Source organism: Symphalangus syndactylus, chromosome 1 (genome assembly GCF_028878055.3).
Source record: "Symphalangus syndactylus isolate Jambi chromosome 1, NHGRI_mSymSyn1-v2.1_pri, whole genome shotgun sequence".
Classification (NCBI taxonomy): Eukaryota; Metazoa; Chordata; class Mammalia; order Primates; family Hylobatidae; genus Symphalangus; species Symphalangus syndactylus.
Genome location: NC_072423.2, coordinates 63,716,632 through 63,737,500, shown reverse-complemented (window position 1 = coordinate 63,737,500; position 20,869 = coordinate 63,716,632). Strand labels below are relative to the sequence as shown.

Genomic DNA, 20,869 nt, shown 5'->3' with positions numbered 1-20,869 from the left:
TTAGGTGGACAGAGTTAGGAAAAAGGTTTTTTGTATCACTTTGATTTTTTTTTTTTTTTTGAGACGGAGTCTCACTCTGTCGCCCAGGCTGGAGCACAGTGGCACAATCTCGGCTCACTGCAAGCTCTGCCTCCCGGGTTCACGCCATTCTCCTGCCTCAGCCTCCTGAGTAGCTGGGACTACAGGCGCCCACCACCACGCCCGGCTAATTTTTTGTGTTTTTAATAGAGACAGGGTTTCACCGTGTTAGCCAGGATGGTCTCGATCTCTTGACCTCATGATCCACCCACCTCGGCCTCCCAAAGTGCTGGGATTACAGGCATGAGCCACCTCACCTGGCCATATCACTTAGATTTTTTAAGGTAAACTATACTTCATACTGATCGCTCTAACTCAAATTCAGGACCACAGGATATTTATGTAAACTTCTCTATCTAACGTCTGTATTTACTTTCCCACCTACTGAAAATCTGACTTCTCAGTGCCACCAACATAATTCCTTAATTTATTTTATTCCACAATACACATAAAGCAGTTTCAGAATAATACCATCAATAATATAATTAATGAAAATAGTTTGAAAACTTTTTGTATGCTCTTTTGTCCTTAAAATATATTCTATTAGAAATGTACAGTCAAATCACTGTGTTTTTTTTAAAAGTCATTTGGGATAATTATTTTTTGCAGTTATGCCACCAACTCAGTACCCAGGTTTATTTTGCTTTTGATTTTTTAGGAATTGGGTTTTTTTCTTTTCATATTTAATTCTTTTAAAAGTATATAAAGTATAATGTATTTTATATATATATAATATATATATAATGTATTTTATATATATAATATATATAATGTATTTTATATATATATAATATATATAATATAATGTATATGGTAGACACAAAGTATGTACATTGTACCAGACTACAAGTGTATTCAGATAAATCTCACTTCTATTCTTGGCCTCTATATCTTACAGCTCCCTATCCCTATAGGTAAACATTTGTTTAAAATTTATGATTTTTCTTCTATCCTAAAAACTAGAAGCAAATACATGTATATATAGTCATGCTCTCCATGACTCATATAGACTATTATATATACTTTGCTCTACTTTGCTTTTTTAGATGGAGTCTCACTGTGTCACCAGGCTAGGGTGCAGGGGCGCCATCTCGGCTCACTACAACCTCCACCTCCTGGGTTCAAGCGATTCTCCTGCCTCAGCCTCCTGAGTAGCTGGGACTACAGGCATGCGCCACCACACCCAGCTAATTTTTGTATTTTTAGTGGAGACAGGGTTTCACCATGTTGGCCAGGATGGTCTCGATCTCTTGACCTTGTGATCCGCCCGCCTTGGCCTCCCAAAGTTCTGGGATTACAGGCATGAGCCACGGCGCCCGGCCTGCTTTTTTTATTTAACTATAGATCCTGGAAATCACTCAAGTTGTATATAGTGATATTCCTCATTTCTTTTTAGCTCCATAGTACTTCATTATGTGACTCTAACGTAGTTTATACCCTAGCAATGGACACTTGGGTTGTTGACAGTTAAGCCTAGTAGACACAGTGCTGCAGTGAATAACCTTGCACATTCTCTTTTCATATTTTTGCCTGTAGATCATGGAGATAGATTCCTAGAAGTAGGACTGCAGAGTAACAACTGTCATTTTCCAGGTGGCTCATGCCTGTAATCCCAGCACTTTGGAAGGCTTTGGCGGAAGAATCGCTTGAGCCCAGGAGTTTGAGACCAGCCTGGGCAACACAGTGAGACCTCGTCTCTACAAAAAATTAAAAAGTAGCTAGGTGTGATGGTGTGTGCCTATAGTCCCAGCTACTCAGGAAGCTTAGGTGAGAAGATCACTTGAGCCCAGGAAGTCAAGGCTGCAGTAAGCTATGATCACACCACTGCACTCCAGCCTGGGCAACAGTGAGACCCTGTCTCAAAAAAAAAAAAAAAAAAACTGTCATTTTAAATGTTTCATATTAAAGGTTCACTAGTTTTTTAGAAAATATGTATGAGTAGTTTTATTTATTCTGAAGCAATTAGATAGCTGGAGAATAAGAGGTGAATGGAAGTGTGGGGATGGAGGCATGGAGATGCTAAAATTCTCAGTTACATTGTTGCTTTTCCCACTGAGAATACTAACACTGCAAACCTGGGAAGATGGATTGTGTAGCATCAGGGACAAGAAGCTTGTTTAAGTGATGCTTTGAGGTCTACTACAGATGCCATTCTACTAGGAGATTCCCTACGTCATGATAAGACACTACAGAAGTGGAGTAGTTAATATTCAGAGGAAAGGATATGGCCAAAATGTGATCTGCATAATCTTAGGATTCCATAAACTCTTTGAAAGAAAATATAGTTGTGGCAATATTTTTTGTGTGTACTTTCTTGGTTTCCCTTTTCTAATTCACAGATCACACCAGAGTTAAGGGTTCTTGAGTTGAAACAAAAAAGGACTTAGAAATAGAGTGACTAAAACTTTTCTTTTTGAGGGAACATGCTTGCCAACTAGAGGGGCATATGTGTGATCTTTTTATTACACTTCCATTTAAGGTATACATTCTATTTCACAGTGCTTTATTGCACTTTGCAGATACTGTGTTTTTTACAAATTGAAGGTATGTGGCAACCCTGTTTGAACAAATCTGTCAGTGGCATTTTTCCAACAACGTGCTTACTTAATGTATCTGTGTCACATTTTAGTAATTCTCACAATATTTCAAACTTTTTCATTATTGTATCTGTTAACGGTGTTCTGTGATCTGTGGTCTTTGATGCTATTTTTTTTTTTCGAGACAGAGTCTCGCTCTGTCGCCCAGGCTGGAGTGCAGTGGCGCCATCTCGTCTCACTGCAAGCTCTGCCTCCCGGGTTCATGCCATTCTCCTGCCTCAGCCTCCTGTGTAGCTGGGACTACAGGTGCCCGCCACCACGCCTAGCTAATTTTTTTGTATTTTTTTAGTAGAGATGGGGTTTCAACATGTTAGCCAGGATGGTCTCGATCTCCTGACATCATGATCTGCCTGCCTAGGCCTCCCAAAGTGCTGAGATTACAGGCGTGAGCCACCATGCCCGGCCTGATGCTATTATTATAATTGTTTTGGGTCGTCATGAACGATGCCCATATAAGACAGCAAACTCAATCAATGAATGTCGTGTGTGTTCTGGCTGCTCCACCAACCGACCATTTTCCCATCTCTCCTTCTCTTCTTGGGCCTCCCTATTCCCTGAGACACAGCAACATTGAAATTAGGCCAGTTAAGAACCCCGCAATGGAAGCAGGCATGGTGGCTCATGCCTGTAATTCCAGAACTTTGGGAGGCCGTGATGAGCAAATCGAGACCAGCCTGGGCAACATGGAAAAACCCCATCTCTACAAAAAATACAAAAAAAAAAATAGCTGAGCATGGTGGCACACGCCTGTAGTTCCAACTATTATACTGGGGGAGGCTGAGGTAGGAGGATCGCTTGAGCCTAGGAGGTCGAGACTATAGTGAGCTGTGATCGCACCACTGCACTCCAGCCTGGGAGACAAAGTGAGATGCTGTCTCAAAAAAAAAAAAAAACAACTATGATGCCCTCTAAATATACAAGTGAAAGGAAGAGTTGCACATCTCTTACTTTTAAATCAAATGCTAGAAATGATTAAGCTTAATGAGGAAGATATTTCAAAAACCAAGATAGGTAAAAAGCTAGGCCTTTTACACCAGTTGGCCAAGTTGCAAATGCAAAAGAAAGTTCTTGAAGAAAATCACAAGTGCTACTCCAGTGAACACATCAATGGTAAGAAAGTGAAACAGACTTACTGCTGACATGGAGGAAATTTCAGTGGTCTAGATTGAAGATCAAACCAGCCACCACATTCCTTTAAGCCAGTGCCTAATCCAGAGCAAGCCTCTAACTCTATTTAGTTTGAGGAAGCTGCAGAAGAAAAGTTTGAAACTAGCAGAGGTTGGTTCATGAGGTTTAAGGAAAGAAGCCATGTCCATAATATAAAAGTGCAAAGCAAACAGCAAGTACTGATAGAGAAGCTGTAGCAGCAAATGATCTAGAATATCTGGCTGAGATCAGTGATGATGGTGGCTGAACTAAACAACAGATTTTCATTGTAGATGAAACAGCCTTCTATTGGAAGAAGATGCCATCTATGACTTTGATAACTAGAGAGGAGAAACCAGTGCCTGGCTTCAGAGCTTCAAAGGACAGGTTGACTCTTGTTTGGGTTAATGCAGCTGGTGACTTCAAGTTGAAGCCAGTGCTCATTTACCATTCTGAAAATCCTAGGACCCTGAAGAATTATGCTACATCTACCGTGCCTGTGCTTTAGAAATAGAACAACAAAGCCTGGATGACAGCACATCTGTTTACAGCATGGCTTACTAAATATTTTAAACCTATTGATCAGAAAAAAAAAAAAAAAAAGACATCCTTTCAAAATATTGTAATCATCCAACAGTTGTTTTTTCTTTTTTTCCCCACCATACAAATAGAGCTGATTCACTGAGACAGTGATACTATAGTAGAGAAAGAGTGTAATAATTGCAGAGTTAGTCAAGTGGGAGGACTGGAGTTGTTATTATTTAAATCACTTTCCCCTAAAATGTGGAAGCTATGGTTTTTTAAGGATAGTTTGGCAGAGGGGGAGCTGGGAACGGGGAATGGAGATTGGTTGGGTTGGGGATGAAATTATAGGGGGTCAAAGGTGTCTTTTTGCACTGAGTCAGTTTTTGGATGGGATCACAAGATCAACTGAACCAGTTTTTTGGTATGGGTTACCAGCGCAGGTGAGCCCACCTGGTCCGTCAGAATGTAGGGTCTGAAAAATACCTCACACCCTAAGGTTTTATAATAGTAATATCATTTGTATGTAGGAGCAATTGAGGTTAGAAATCCCATGACCTCTGTCTGCATGACTCCATTCCTGAGCCATAATTTTAACCTCTTGACTGATTTGCTGGTTTTGCATTAGATGGTTTAAGTCTCTGAGCAAGAAGGAGGAGTTAGTTTTGGGAAGGAGCTGATAATCATCTTTGTTTTAAAATAAACCTTGTGGCTAATTTGTTAGTTTTACAAAGGTGGTTTCAGTCCCTGAGCAAGGACAGGGCTGATTTCCAGAAGGGGCTGTTATCATTTTTGTTTTAAAGTTAAACTAAATTTTTCTCATAGTTAACTTGGCCTATGCCCAAAAATAAATAAACACAGCTTAAAGGTTAAAAGCAAGATAAAGTCAGCTAGGTCAGATTTTTTCCGCTGTCATAATTTTTGCAAAGGTGACTTCAATACTACTGTTCATTGACAAAGCACGTTGTCACCCAAGAGCTCTGATGGAGATGTACAGGGAGATGAATTTTTTATGTATTTATTTATTTTGAGACAGAGTCTCACTCTGTCACCCAGGCTGGAGTGCAGTGGTGTGATCTTGGCTCATTGCAACCTCCGCCTCCCGAGTTCAAGTGATTCTCGTGCCTCAGCCTCCCGAGTAGCTGGGATTACAGGCATGTGCCACCACGCCTGGCTAATTTTTTTTTTTTTTTTTGTATTTTTAGTAGAGACGGTGTTTCACCATGTTGGCCAGGCTGGATGAATATTGTTTTCATGCCTGCTAACACAGTATCGTTCTGCAGACTGGATCAAGTAGTAGTTTGACTTTCAAGTTCTCTTATTTAAGAAATACAGTTTGTAAGGCTACCCCTGCCATTGATGGTGATTCCTGTGATGGGCAAAGTAAACTGAAAACCTTCTGGAAAGGATTCACCATTCCAGATGACATTGAAAACATTCATGAGGCCAGGACTTCAAGACCAACCTGGGCAACATAGTAAGACCTCATCTCTACTAAAAAGCAAAAATTAGCTGGGCCTTGTGGCTTGCACCTGTAGTCCTAGCTAACTCAGGAAGCTGAGGCAGGGGGATTACTTGAGCCCAGGAGTTCAGGCTGCATTAAGCTATGCTCATGCCACTTCACTCCAGCCTGGGCAACAAAGCAAGAACCTGTCTTAAACTAAATAATAATGAATAAAATAAAATTTTGTGCTTCTTGATTGCTTTTTCTTCCCAACATACTCCATAGCATATTAATCCATACCTAGTGGCTTTGACCCTCCTAGGTTTCCGTGATTCACAGTAGGATCTTACTCATTTAAAGATAACCACAAATGATAATTATGCCTAATATTTTGAAGAACTCATGGTAGGTGGAGCAGCATAAGGTAATTTTTCTTTTTTCTGTTTTTGTTTGTTTGTTTGTTTTGTTTTGTTTTGTTTTGAGACAGGATCTCACTTTGTTACCCAGGCTGAAGTGCAATGGCACAATCATTATTCACTGCAGCCTCAGACTCCTGGGCTCAGGCAGTCCTCTCACCTCAGCCTCCTGAGTACCTGGGACTATAGGTGTGTGCCACCACACCCAGCTAATTTTTTATTTTTATTTTTTGTAGAGACAGGGGTTTTGATATGTTGCCCAGGCTGGTCTCAAACCCCTGGTGTTGGTCTCAAGCAACCCTTTTGCCCCAGTCTCCCTAAGTGCTGGGATTATAGGCATGAGCCTCTACACCTGGCCAGTAATGTTTCTCATAAATAGGATGGCAAGTGGCATACAAACAGATGAATCTGTTCTCTGCGCAGAAGAAGTTAGTCCTGAAATCTGGGTTCTTAGTACTGGAAAACAGTTGTTGTTTTTTTTTTTTAATGTTATACAATGCCAATTTATGAGTTTCATAATACAGTGTTCATTTTTAAATAGGTTATTATATTTTACCTCCTAACCTAATTATTATTTTCAGCCAGTGAAAGGCAGAAATAAGTAATAGTAATTGCCTTTCAGTATAATCCCACTTGTATATTTTTGCCTTTATTGTCTGTTATTTTGAGGTCTTATTCATAAAATCTTTTCCCAGACCATTGTCCTAAGACATTTCCCGTATATTTTTTTTCTAGTAGTTTCATAGTTTTGGGTCTTACATTTAGGTCTTTGACTCATTTTGAGTTGATTTTTATATTGAGTGAGAAATAGGGGCCTATTTTCATTCTTCTGCAAGTGGATATCCAGTTTTACCAGCACCATTTATTAAATAGACTATCCTTTCCCCAATGAAGGTGCGTGGCTCCTATGTAAAAAAATCATTTGCCTATAGAGGCATTCATTAATTTCTGGTACTCTGTTCCATTGCTCTATGTGTCTGTTTTTACGCCAGTACCATGCTGTTTTGGTAACTGTAGCTTTGTATATTTTGAAGTCTGATAGTATGCTGCCACCAGCTTGGTTTTTTTTTTTTTTTTGCTTTTTTTCTTTTTTTGAGACAGAGTCTCACCCAGGCTAGAGTGCAGTGGCGTAGTCTCGGCTCGCTGCAACCGTTGCCTCCCGGGTTCAAGTGGTTCTTGTGCCTCAGCCTCCTGAGTAGCTGGGATTACAGGCCTGTGCTACCACACCCAACTAATTTTTGTATTTTTAATATAGACATGGTTTTGTCACGTTGGCCAGGCTGGTCTTGAACTCCTGACCTCAAGTAAGCCACTGCGCCCATCCAGCTTTGTCCTTTTTTGCTCAGGATTGCTTTGGCTATTGGTATATCTTTATTGGTTTCAGCCTAATTTTAGGATTTTTTTTTATATTTCTGTGAAAGCCTGGGCACAGTGGCTCACGCCTGTAATCCTAGCACTTTGGGAGGCTGAGGTGGGCAGATCACCTGAGGTTAGGAGTTCAAGACTAGCCTGACCAACATGGTGAAACCCCGTCTCTACCAAAAATAAAAAATTAGCCTGGCGTGGTGGTACAGGCCTGTAATCCCAGCTACTCAGAAGGCTGAGGCACAAGAATCGCTTGAACCCAGGAAGTGGAGGTTGCAGTGAGCCAAGATCATGTCATTGCACTCGAGCCTGGCCAACAGAGCAAGACTCTGTCTCTAAATAAATAAATATTTCTGTGAAGAACATTATTGGTATTTTGATGGGGATTACACTGAATTTGCAGATCACTTTGGATAGTAAATAGTTCTAATTTTTTAGTTAGAAAAAATACCCATAAAAATACTTAGTGTATAGTAAGCACTTAATAAGTATTTGATGAAGCAATATTTTTCTAACGTACTGAATAAGCATTTCAAATAAAAATGAATGAATGTTTTTGGGATTATTTCTCCTCTGAACTCTAAGCTTTGTTAATTTAATTCATTTTTCCCCCAGAGAGACTAGCTTGCAAAATTTTCCTCATATTGAGGTGGTTCGGAAAAAAGAGGAGAGAAGAAAACTGCTTGGGCACACATGTAAGGAATGTGAAATTGTAAGTACTAATGTAGATACTAATTTTTTTTTTTTTTTTTTATTATAGGGTTTTAGGGTACATGTGCACAATGTGCAGGTTTGTTACATATGTATCCATGTGCCATGTTGATTTCCTGCACCCATTAACTTGTCATTTAGCATTAGGTGTATCTCCTAATGCTGTCCCTCCCCCCTCCCCCCACCCCACAACAGTCCCCGGAGTGTGATGTTCCCCTTTCTGTGTCCATGAGTTCTCATTGTTCAATTCCCACCTATGAGTGAGAACATGCGGTACTAATTTTTTTTAAGTACGGCTTTATAGATAATAAATGCATGATTTTAAAATCACATATACAAACCATATTGGTTATAGAAACCTCTTATTTGAGCCAGCATAACAGAAGGAGTAAAGAGTATTCTGGGTCGGGTGCGGTGGCTCATGCCTCTAATCTCAGCATTTTGGGAGGCCAAGGAGGGCAGATCACTTGAGGCCAGAAGATCGAGATCAGCCTGGCCAACATGGCGAAACCCCGTCTCTACTGAAAATACAAAAATAAGCTGGGTGTGGTGGTGCACACCTGTAATTCCAGCTACTCAGGAGGCTGAGGCAGGAGAGTCGCTTGAACCCGGGAGGTGGAGGTTTCAGTGAGCCAAGAACATGCCATTGCGCTCCAGCCTGGGCAACAAGAGCGAAACTTCATCTCAAAAAAAAAAAAAATGCCAGGTGCAGTGGCTCACACCTATAATCCCAGCACTTTGGGAGGCCAAGGCGGGCAGATCACAAGGTCAGGAGATCTAGACCATCCTGGCTAACACGGTGAAACCCCATCTCTACTAAAAACACATAAAAAAAAGCCAGGCATGGTGGTGGGCGCCTGTAGTCCCAGCTACTCGGGAGGCTGAGGTAGAAGAATGGCGTGAACCCAGGAGGCAGAGCTTGCAGTGAGCCGAGATTGCGCCACTGCACTCCAGCCTGGGCGAGAGAGCGAGACTCCGTCTCAAAAAAAAAAAAAAAAAATTATTTTTACCAACATTCTCAGGAAATTAGGTATACTCATAATTTTTGAAAAATAATTGGTACCAATATAAGTTCTATTTTTTTTTTTTTTTTTTTTGATACGGAGTCTCGCCCTGTTGCCCAGGCTGGAATGTAGTGGCGTGATCTTGGCTTACTGCAACCTCCGCCTCCCGGGTTCAAGCAATTTTCCTGCCTCAGGTTCCCGGGTAGCTGGGATTACAGGCACCTACCACCATGCATGACTAATTTTTGTATTTTTATTAGAGACAGGGTTTCACTATTTGGCCAGGCTGGTCTCGAACTCCTGACCTCAATTGATCCACCTGCCTTGGCCTCCCAAAATTCTAGGATTACAGACGTGAACCACCACGCTGGCCAAGTTCTTTTTTTTTTTCGAGATGGAGTTTTGCTCTTGTTGCCTAGGCTGGAGCACAATGGCACAATCTCAGCTCACCACAACCTCCATTTCCCAGGTTCAGATGATTCTCCTGCCTCTGCCTCTGCCTCCCAAGTAGCTGGGATTACAGGCATGCACCACCCATGCCCGGCTAATTTTGTATTTTTAGTAGAGACGGTTTCACCATGTTGGTCAGACTGGCCTCAAACTCCCGACCTCAGGTGATCCGCCCACCTTGGCCTCCCAAAGTACTGGGATTACTGTTGTGAGCCACCGCACCAAACATTTTTCTTCCTAAACAAGCTATAATGAATAAACACTTATATTTTTCCTTTTATACATTGGCTGTCTTGGATGTTGAAGTAGATGGTACAGACATCCCTTTGTATCTGTGGGAAACTGGCTTCAGGACCTACTGTGGATACCAAAATCACGGATGCTCAAGTCCCTGATATAAAATGGCATAGTATTTGCTATAACCTATGTACATGCTTTCATATGCTTTAAATTACCTCTAATTATTTATAATCCCTATTACAATGTAAATGCTTTGTAAATAGTTGTTATACTGTATTGTATAGGGAATGACAAGAAAAGTAGTCTGTACATGTTCAATACAGATGAAGGTTTTTTTCCTGAATATTTTTGATCCACAGCTGGTTGAATCCATGAATGTAGAACCCAAGGATATGAAGGGCCAACTGTACTGATTGTCCTTTTACTAAATAGTCCCAGGCAGGTTCTGTTTTGACCTGGAACATGCTGTTTTTATTTCTTCCCTTGTTGTCCATTAGCTCTCAGATGCCTGCCCCCAGCAATTTACTTCCCCTTTTAAATTTCGTTTTTAACATATGGGCTAGAAAATTTAATAACCAAACACATTAAAATTATATGTGAAAGTATGACTAGATTGTAATGCAGGTAAGCATTGGGTAAAAATATGCTCTTATGTACTAACAATGGGAATATAAATTGGGATCACTATTTTGAAAAGCGGTTTGGCAATACAAGCAAAAGCCTGTAATGTGAGTTTGTGAGTTTTCATTACACAAGTTGCATATATCATGATTTCTTAAAGAATATGGTCCACGTTGAGTAAATCCCTGGTTTTTAGTTATAACCATAATTCTATGATCTAGAGCTAATCCTACTAGTTAGAAAAAAGCTCTTTTGCTAGAAACACTGTTAAGTTGCATTCATTCTCAATAATCATTTCCTGTGCTTTCTGTTATCCAATCTCTGAAAACCATTATTGTATACATTTTCATTTTTCTAATTAATTTACATAGGAAGGTAAATATGTTCTGTTACTCCATCATGACCAGAAGTAGAAGTGCCAGTCCCATGTACTTAAATACTAACCATATGCTTACAGTTCTTAAATTTATCCCATTGCCTGTTCTGCAAGTGGAGTGTGCAATACTCATGTGGATCTGCGATAGTGATCTCAAATTTCACACATCCAAAAACAAACATACAATATCTGCCCTCAATTCCCAGACCTCACTGCTGAGTCTTCTATATGTCCTGAGATCTTACAGTTATTCACTACTTTTTTCTTTCACATCTCAATAACTTTTGTACCAACAAACCCCATTGACTCTTCCTTCAAACTATATCCCATATCCATCCACTTACTATCACCACCACTAATGCCCTGGACCAAGGCAACATTTTATAATTTTTTTTTTTTTTTTTTTTTGAGATGGAGTCTCACTCTGTTGCCCAGGCTGGAGCACAGTGGTGCGATTTCGGCTCAGTGCAAGCTCCGCCTCCTGGGTTCATGCCATTCTCCCGCCTCAGCCTCCCGAGTAGCTGGGACTGCAGGCGCCCGCCACCACGCCTGGCTAATTTTTTTGTATTTTCAGTAGAGACGGGGTTTCACTGTGTTAGCCAGGATGGTCTCAATCTCCTGACCTCGTGATCCGCCCACCTCGGCCTCCCAAAGTGCTGGGATTACAGGTGTGAGCCACTGCGCCCGGCCAACATTTTATAATCGTAATAGCTTCTAAGTGCTCTCCTGGTCATTTTCTTTTTTTTTTTTTTACTCTAAAACTTTTATTTTGGCTGGGCACAGTGGCTCACACCTCTAATTCCAGCACTTTGGGAGGCCGAGGCGGGTGGATCACCTGAGGTCAGGAGTTCGAGACCAGCCTGGCCAACATGGTAAAACCCCGTCTCTACTAATAATACAAGTATTAGCTGAGCGTGGTTGTTCATGCCTGTAATCCCAGCTACTCGGGAGGCTGAGGCAGGAGAATCACTTGAACCCAGGAGGCAGAGGTTGCAGTGAGCCAAGATCGCTCCATTGCACTCCAGCCTGGCCGACAAGAGTAAAACTCCATCTCAATAAATAAATAAATAAATAAATAAATAAATGAATAAATAAATAAAACTTTATTTTTTAGAGCAGTTATAGGTTCACAGCAAAGTTGTACAGAAAGTACATACAGTTCCCATGTACCTCTGTCCCCATTCTCTTACTTTTCATTCTTGTCTCTTAACAATGTATTTTCAGCTCAGCAATGAATGGCCTTTTTTTTAATAATCTTTTTATTTATTTATTTATTTTTTTTTTTTTTTTTTTGAGACGGAGTCTTGCTCTGTCGCCCAGGCTGGAGTGTGGTGGCGCAATCTCGGCTCACTGCAAGCTCCGCCTCCCAAGTTCACGTCATTCTCCTGCCTCAGCCTCTCCGAGTAGCTGGGACTACAGGCGCCTGCCACCACACCCGGCTAATTTTTTGTATTTTTAGTAGAGACGGGGTTTCACCGTGGTCTCGATCTCCTGACCTCGTGATTCGCCCGCCTCGGCCTCCCAAAGTGCTGGGATTACAAGCGTGAGCCACCGCACCCGGCCTTTAATAATCTTTTTAGAATAAAAGTTAAATCATGTCATTCCCAGAATCCTTCAATGTCCTCCCATCCCACTAAGAAAAAGAATCTAAAGTCCTTATCAAGGACAATAAACTCTGGCTCTGCACTTCCTCTCTGATTTCTGTTCGACCACTCACCCATTTGCTTGCCATGTTACAATTGCACTGACCGACTACTGTTTCTCAAGTACATTTTAATTCAGTGGCAGTGTTTTTTCCAATAAGCCCTGATTTTCTAAGGTCATCTCATCACATCCCAAAGCCCAGACTAAGGTAACAAAGGCTTATACTTAGGGCAGTGAGAATGATGAAAAAGATACCTGAATGAAGTTGTTTCACAGCTTCTTTAAAGCCTTTAATCTACGTAAAATAGAAAGGTATTAAAAGCTTTTACTTCAAACTTAAATTCTAGTTTTAAGTCTATCACTTTCAATTACCACTTTCATTTTCAGTTTCTCAAGTGTAAAGTGAAGGAATTGGCTGGATTAAATATGTGATTCTGGGTGGCTCACGCCTGTAATCCCAGCACTTTGGGAGGCTGAGACAGGTGGATCACTTGAGGTCAGGAGTTCGAGACCAGCCTGGCCAACATATAGTAAAACCCCGTGTCTACTAAAAATACAAAATTAGCTGGGTGTGGTGGCGCATGCCTATAGTCCCAGCTACTTGGGAAGCTGAGGCAAGAGAATCACTTGAACACAGGAGTGGGAGGTTGCAGTGAGCCAAGATCGTGCCACTGCACCCCAGCCTGGGTGACAGAGCAAGACTCTGTCTCTCAAAAAAAAAGTGATTCTGTCGTCTATGTTCTATTAAACCTTAAACTACTGCTTTGTTTTCATTAAGTCTAGGCCTTAAAAACCTGTACAATTTTTACGTATAATTTTTATCCTTGTGTGCATGAAGTTCAAGTTCTTTGTTTTCACAGTTGCCAAAAAATAGTAGGCTTTTGATCCTAACTGAAATTTTTTTTTTTTTTGAGATGGAGTCTCGCTCTGTCGCCCAGGCTGGAGTGCAGTGGCGCAATCATGGCTCACTGCAAGCTCCGCCTCCCGGGTTCATGCCATTCTCCTGTCTCAGCCTCCGGAGTAGCTGGGACTACAGGCGCCCGCCACAGCGCCCGGCTAATTTTTTGTATTTTTTTAGTAGAGACGGGGTTTCACCGTGGTCTTGATCTCCTGACCTCGTGATCCGCCCACCTCGGCCTCCCAAAGTGCTAGGATTACAGGCGTGAGCCACCACACCCGGCCGATCCTAACTGAAATCTTAAAGGGAGAAGTCATGGAGACTACAACATTCAGATCTAAATTATTTTTTAAAGCCGTAGAGATAGGAAAATTACTTTGAAACGCACGTTATATTCAAATAATAATTAAGAAATATGTAGACCTCTGAATTTTTTTTACTGGCCTAATAAGGATAAAGACTTTGTACCAGTGTATAAATCAGCTGTATCACTAAACACACTGTCAAGTTCAGGTGGCTTTTTTTTTTTAATTGCAAGACTTTATTGATAAAGGAAGCACTTTATTGGTTTACATTGTGATACAAGCTCCTTTTCTCATCAGTGAAGCAGGCACTTCACAGACCAACATCAGCAGTGATTACTGTTAGTAATGAATACTGTCTGTAAGAATTAATCACTAATAGTATCATCAATGAGGATTAAGTTTCCTTAGAATGCTGAATATCTTAGTAAATGGCTTTTTTAGCTTCTAGTTTATAATCAATAAGCATAACACTCCATTTATTATTCTTCAGTGAAAAAACTTACCAGTTTTTATTATTAGTATTATGCAGATATGCCAGCAGAAGAAAGAGAAAAGAAGTTGGCTTCCTGCTCAAGACACCGATTCCGCTACATTCCACCCAACACACCAGAGAATTTTTGGGAAGTTGGTTTTCCTTCCACTCAGACTTGTATGGAAAGAGGTGAGAGTATAGATTGTAACATTTTATAATTAATTTTTTTAAATACTTGGTCAGGCACAGTGGCTCACACCTATAATCCCAACACTTTGAAAGGCCATGGTGGGTGGATCACCTGAGGTCATGAGTTCAAGACCAGCCTGGCCAACATGGTGAAGCCCCATCTCTACTAAAAATACAAAAAATTAGCCAGGTGTGGTGGCACATGCCTGTAGTCCCAGCTACTCAGGAGGCTGAGGCAAGTGAATCACTTGAACCCGGGAGACGGAGGTTGCAGTGAGCCAAGATTGTGCCATTGCACTCCAGCCTGGGCGACAGAGCAAGACTCTGTCTCAAAAATAAAATAAAATAAATTAAAATAAAATAATAAAATAAAATACTGTATATGCCCAAATGTGAACATGCACCTTTTTTTCTGTGATTCTCTTTACCTTTTGCTGCAGGTTGGGTGCTAGTTTTGTGACATAAAAACATTCCAAAAGATAAAAGGACTCTTCAGTAATTTAGTTGGAATTAGAGATTGGTAATATCACTTTAATGTGATTGTGCATATATTAATTCTGGTTTACCAAATTTCAAAAAGCAATTTCTCTTTTATTCTATCATCAAAATGACCTTTTTTTATAGGGCCTCACTCTGTCACCCAGGCTGGAGTGTAGTGGCACGCATAATCATGGCTCACTGATGCCTCCGACTTACGGGCTCAAACTATCATTCTACCTCAGCCTTCCAAGTAGCTAGGACTACAGCCTTGTGCCGCCACACCCAGCACTTTTTTTTTTTTTTTTTCCCCTAGAGAAGGGTCTCACTATGTTGCTCAGGCTGGTCTTGAACTCCTGGCCTCAAGTGGTCCTCCTGCCTTGACCTCCCAAAATGCTGGGATTACAGCCATGAGCTACTGCACCCAGCCAAAATGACTTTAAAAAAGATAAATAACCTAACAAAAACTACCAGCAAAGTTATATTTAAAAAGAGAGAATCTTTTTAAATCTACTACTATGAATTTTGGATTTTAAAACCTCACTTACCCAAAATGCTGGATGTTTATAAGTTGTATCTGAATAAAAAAGATGTTTGTTAGGTTGTTGACATGCAACTAGCTTGTTTAGATATGACACTTACATTTAATATAATTTGAGAATATATTCAGCTTTTAGGCTCTTAATAAAAGGTCATGAGTAGTAATTTTTATTCTATGTTAGCAGCATAATGCTAAAAAGTATAGATCCACACTTTTCTGGTTTTATATTTTCTACCAAAGTTAAGTTAGTGGGGTATGTGATCTGAAGTCTTCATGTCATATAACTGTCTTTGGGATAGCATACTCCCATTTCTGTGCTCAAGCTAGGACTATCAATCTGGACATTAACCACTATTCCAGGCATATAGTAATTCATAGTCACTAAGGTCTAAACTTTATTGTAATCATTGGTTTAAATGAAATAAAATGCTCAAGTCCTTAGCCTTAAAAGAGCTATTTAATTAAGCAGGGTCCATTTCACAGACCCTTTGTTGTGAAAATATCATTCCAGAGGAGCTCGTAAGAGCATTTAATAGCTAGTTTTTATGAAGGGGCCTTTTTTTTTTTTTTTTTTTGAGATGGAGTCTCACTGTGAGGCCCAGGCTGGAGTGCAATGGCACAATCTCAGCTCACTGCAACCTCCATCTCCCAGGTTCAAGCGATTTTCCTGCCCCAGCCTCTTGAATAGCCGTGACTACAGGCACATGCCACCATACCCAGCTATTTTTTTTTTTTTTAGTAGAGACGGGGTTTCACCATACTGGCCAGGCTGGTCTCGAACTCCTGACCTCAAGTGATCCACCCGCCTCAGCCTCCCAAAGTGCTGGGATTACAGGCTCGAGCCACCACACCCAGCCTGAAGGGGCCTCTTTAACTGAAGATTTTATTCTCTATGTTATTGTATTCTTAGACTTTTTTTGTATGTGGCACATATAGTTCAAAACTCATTTGTTATTAAATGAATGTTGGTACAGACATTCAAACATTCTTTTAATAAGACAGTATACTCTTAGTTTTATGAAGAATTTTAATTCAAAATCATCCTAAAACATAAGAGCTAAATATTCCCATTACATGTGTACAGTTTATTATATACCAAGTATACTTGAATGAAGCTGTTCAGAAAAAAGCCATAAGAGAGGAAGAATATTAGCTAAGCAGGGACTTATTTGACCTCTTTATTATTTTTTTGCTATTTTCTCCATGGTCCAAAGACCACCCAGTTACAGATGAAGTCTTACCTTGTGGTTTAAAATACTGAGTTTTAGCTGGTCCAGAGGCAATTAGTTATCTCAGTTGATCATTCAGTTACAGATTGAACTGCTTCTTTTACTCTTTCCCTTCATTCTCACTACTGTACCTGACTCGTCTTAAAAAAAAATACTGAGTTTTATGAAAACGAGATATGTTTTCTAGTAGTGATTGAAAAGTATAGTAGTGTTTAGAATATTTATGATTTGACTTTTTAACTAATTAGTAGCCTTCAGGCTTCAGGCCTGTATTTGTCAGTTACAGATAAACGTCTAAAATTTTTACCCACAAGAAGATAAAATAGCATTAAATAAATGTCAAATGATAAAATTATACCACCTAGAATTTCAGTTCAGCCTTGCCATCTTATAGAAACTATTCTCAGCTGGGCACAGTGTCTTACACCTGTAATCCCAGCACTTTGGGAGGCCAAGATGGGAGGATCCATTGAGCCCAGGAGTTTGAGACCAGCCTGGGCAACAGAGTGAGACCCTGGCTCTAGATGAAATAAATAATAAAATTAGCCAGGTATGGTGGTACATGCCTGTGGTCCCAGCGGTAACTAAGGAGGCTGAGATGGGAGGATTGCTTGATCCCTGGAGATGGAGGTTGCAGTGAGCTGTTACTGCACCACTGCACTCCAGCCTGGGCAACAGAGCAAGACCCTGTTTCAAAAAAACAATTAATTTAATTTAATTTAATTTAATTTAATTTTGAAAAGAAACTGTTCTCAATGAAGAGTTCTGATGATTTAGCTGCACAACAAGGAGGGAGAGACCTTCTTCACTTTTGGAGACGCTCCAGATGTTTAACTGTAAGATAGTTTTTCCAAAAGATGCAGTCTCTGACAGCTTTCACTATATTTCTGCTTTCCCCATTAATAAGCCAGATTGAGTCAACTTTGATGTGATATCTCACTGCCTGGTCGCCAGATAGAATCAGTCTGGATAGAGCCTGTGACTGCACCCCTATGCGTACGGCAGAGCAAATACTTCCCCTGAAGATTACATGCTTAGAGACACCTTAGGAGATCTAACAGTCTGAAGGGTATAGAGGGATTGTCATCTATTGAAATAGCTACTGTAAAAAGTATTTTTTTGATAAGTACCTGAAATTTATAATAGTAGAGTTCATGTTTAGCACTTTGTCCCCCTTTGCAACTACCTATGGGAGGCAGAATAGGAAAGTGTTGAAGAGTTCTGGTTCTGGAATAAGAAAGAGCTTGGGCCAGGTCCCAGCTCCTCTACTTGCTAGCTTTGTGAACTTGAACAAGTAATTTAACTTCCTTGGGTCTCTATTACCTCATCTGTCAAACAGGTATAGTAGAAACTATTTCAAAGGAATGTGAGTTAGATGATGTATGTAACCATTTGGTAAATGTTTGCTGCTATCATTATTATAAATGAGGAAACTGATGCTAAATAGTGAGATCAATCATCAGCATCACACAGCTAATAATCAGAAGAATCGTGTAAACTTACAAAGCATCAAATAAATGTTTACTAGATATAAACTGAAAGAAATGCATGTTGCACATACAGTCTTCTAAGTTTATGATTTGTTTTTAAGGTTATATTAAAGAAGATCTTGATCCTTGTCCTCGTCCAAAAAGACGTCAGCCTTACAACGCAATATTTTCTCCAAAAGGCAAGGAGCAGAAGACATAGAAGTTGAAACAGAAACAGAAGGAGGGAGGACAGTTTTCCTTCTTAGTTATTTAAAGTTGATACTAAACATTGATTTTTTTTGATCTTCTGTAAATGGATTTATAAATCAGTTTTCTATTGAAAATGTTTGTGATATTTTGCTTTTGCACCTTTAAAACAAGAAGGCGCTTTCATTTTGCACTCTAACTTAAGAGTTTTTATTTACTTTATGTAGTGATACCTAATACAATTTTGAAAATACAATAGTTGTAGTCTGTGATTTGTTGCCTTTCAGTTCTTTTCTTTTTACTTCATCTTTCCTTGGTATTGACACTGAGCAGTGACTTCATGTTAGTCATTACAGATTTTTCTTCATCAGTTGCTCTTCTCTAGGTCATACCAGTGTCTAGCATTTAAGTCTTTTTTTTTTTTAACAAAAAAGAAAGACTGTATTTTAATAGCTTTTTAAACTCTCCAGCTTTTGTTGAATTGGAATCAGGTACTACGTTGTCATAAATTCCTTTCAAGGTGACCACAAATACCGACTTTTTTTCCTTTCTCATATATTGTAAACATTATTCTCTGATCCGGTCCTAATTTTCCAGCTCTTCACATGTTTTCTTTTCATCATACTTTTTTTCTTTTTTTTTTTTTTTCCAAGAAGGAGTCTCACTCTGTCGCCAGGCTGGAGTGCAATGGCACAATCTCACTCACTGCAACCTCCGCCTCCCGGGTTCAAGCAATTCTCCTGCTTCAGCCTCCCAAGTAGCTGGCACTACAGGCGTGCGCCACCATGCCCAGCTAATTCTTGTATTTTTAGTAGAGACAGGGTTTCACTGTGTTGGCCAGGATGGTCTCAAATCTCTTGACCTCATGATCCACCTGCCGCGGCCTCCCAAAGTGCTGAGATTGCAGGCATGAGCCGCCATGCCCAGCCATACTTTTTTTTTTTTCTGGTGCAGTTTTGAGGTTAAATATGTTGAGTTCTCTGCCCATTTGTTCAAATTCTATTGTATTATTTCTGTGGATTGACAAATGTTATGAACAATTTGGTTTCAAAATAGATTTTTCTATTTAGCAACTTTCTATTCCTCTAGGACCTAGTATATGAGTCATTAAGATGGCTGACGAGTCTGCCATCTTTTCTAGTGACATTTTGTTTATCAGTGTCTCTTTTGTGTATTTCTTTGATCTATATCTTGACAGTATTACATAAGCAGGAATAAAAGAGACATTGAATGGAATGTCTCGCTCAAATATAAATAACCTTATAAATACAATCTTTACTTCCCAGAGTCCTAAAATCTTCTTGCTTAGTCTGGTCTTCCTTGTTGATCAAGGTTCTCATGAATAAATGGCATTAGTTTGTGTTCTCACAGATAGGATAGGAAAAGGAATTATACATATTGATTATGTACTATATGTCAGACCACTTACGTACCTTGTTTGGCTCTATGATTCTGAATTTTTTATCACGCTATCATCACTTCTGTTCAGCCCTTTTCTTCCCTTCCCAAGTTGTTTATTCTGTTTGATTTTTGTTCTCTGCTGGTAGTCAGATAATCTCCCCAAAATAATAGTTATCATTGATTGGTCACTTACTGTGTGTCAAGAACTGTTTTATACTCTTCACATAGATGATTCTCTTTCGATCCTCAAATAACCCTGTGAACTTATCACTTAATAAATATTGTTAAGCTGCAAAGAAAAAAAATGGATCCAAAAAACAGCAGATTAAACAATAAATTACTGGCTTTATTTTTCTCACCTTAAAAAGTCTAGAGGTCAGCAGTCCATTGCCACTAGTGCAGCTCCATAATGGCCTCAGGGACCCAGATTTCTCCTGGTTTTCTGCTCTTCCATACTTTGTATTGGTGTTCATCCTGGTATCTGTAAAGCAGTCTATGCCACCTCTAGCATCATGTCCATGTTCTGCACAAAACGAAGAAAAAAAGCACATGCCATTTGTTTTTGTCCCCTATAAAAAAAAGTTCCCAGAAAGCCCTACCTCATAACTTTCCTGACTTCTCAGAGGTCAGAATTATCCATCTCATTGCTACCTCTAGTAACTAGTAGGGCTGAAATTAGAACCTATGATTGCCTAATTCCAGAATCTACTAATTCATCTTCACTATAGTATAGTCCTAAAGGCCAGGAGTTTGAGAGACACCTGGATTTGAACAAGGCACCACAGGATATGTGGTTGGAGTTATATACTTCCAATGGATTTTGCTTTTTAAGAGGCAGCCTAAGCAGAAAGAGAGGTAGGGTTTGTCCACTTGATGGTAGCTTCACAGCTATCCATCCCATTTATAGCAGTTTTCATTTACTCTTCAGTTACCCTGTGAAGTTGAGTGAGCTGAGGTCTCTCTCCCATTTTATCTGCTGTGGACCAACTTCTACCTTTAAATGGAGTAAGGAAATAGACACATTTTAAAAACATTTCAGTGGCGGGACACGGTGGCTTATGCCTGTA

General features: G+C 39.9%; 1 protein-coding gene across 15 annotated transcripts in view; it reads left to right on the top strand.

The window, feature by feature from the left end:
* Positions 1-18,657, top strand: part of RBBP8 (RB binding protein 8, endonuclease) — a 96,636-nt gene extending 77,979 nt beyond the window's left edge. For 6 of the 15 annotated variants that reach the window (XM_055236345.2, XM_055236337.1, XM_063614959.1 and 3 more), the window contains 3 exons: positions 8,184-8,280; positions 14,337-14,478; positions 18,317-18,657. In XM_055236345.2, the coding sequence (XP_055092320.1) occupies positions 8,184-8,280; positions 14,337-14,478; positions 18,317-18,421 (344 nt within the window). In that variant the 3' untranslated portion in view covers positions 18,422-18,657. Of the gene's footprint in view, positions 1-1,614; positions 2,003-4,114; positions 4,440-8,183; positions 8,281-14,336; positions 14,479-18,316 lie in introns of those variants that run through there. The other 9 variants (XM_063615020.1, XM_063615043.1, XM_055236353.2 and 6 more) reach the window with 5 other exon arrangements.
* Positions 18,658-20,869: the final 2,212 nt, after the last annotated feature.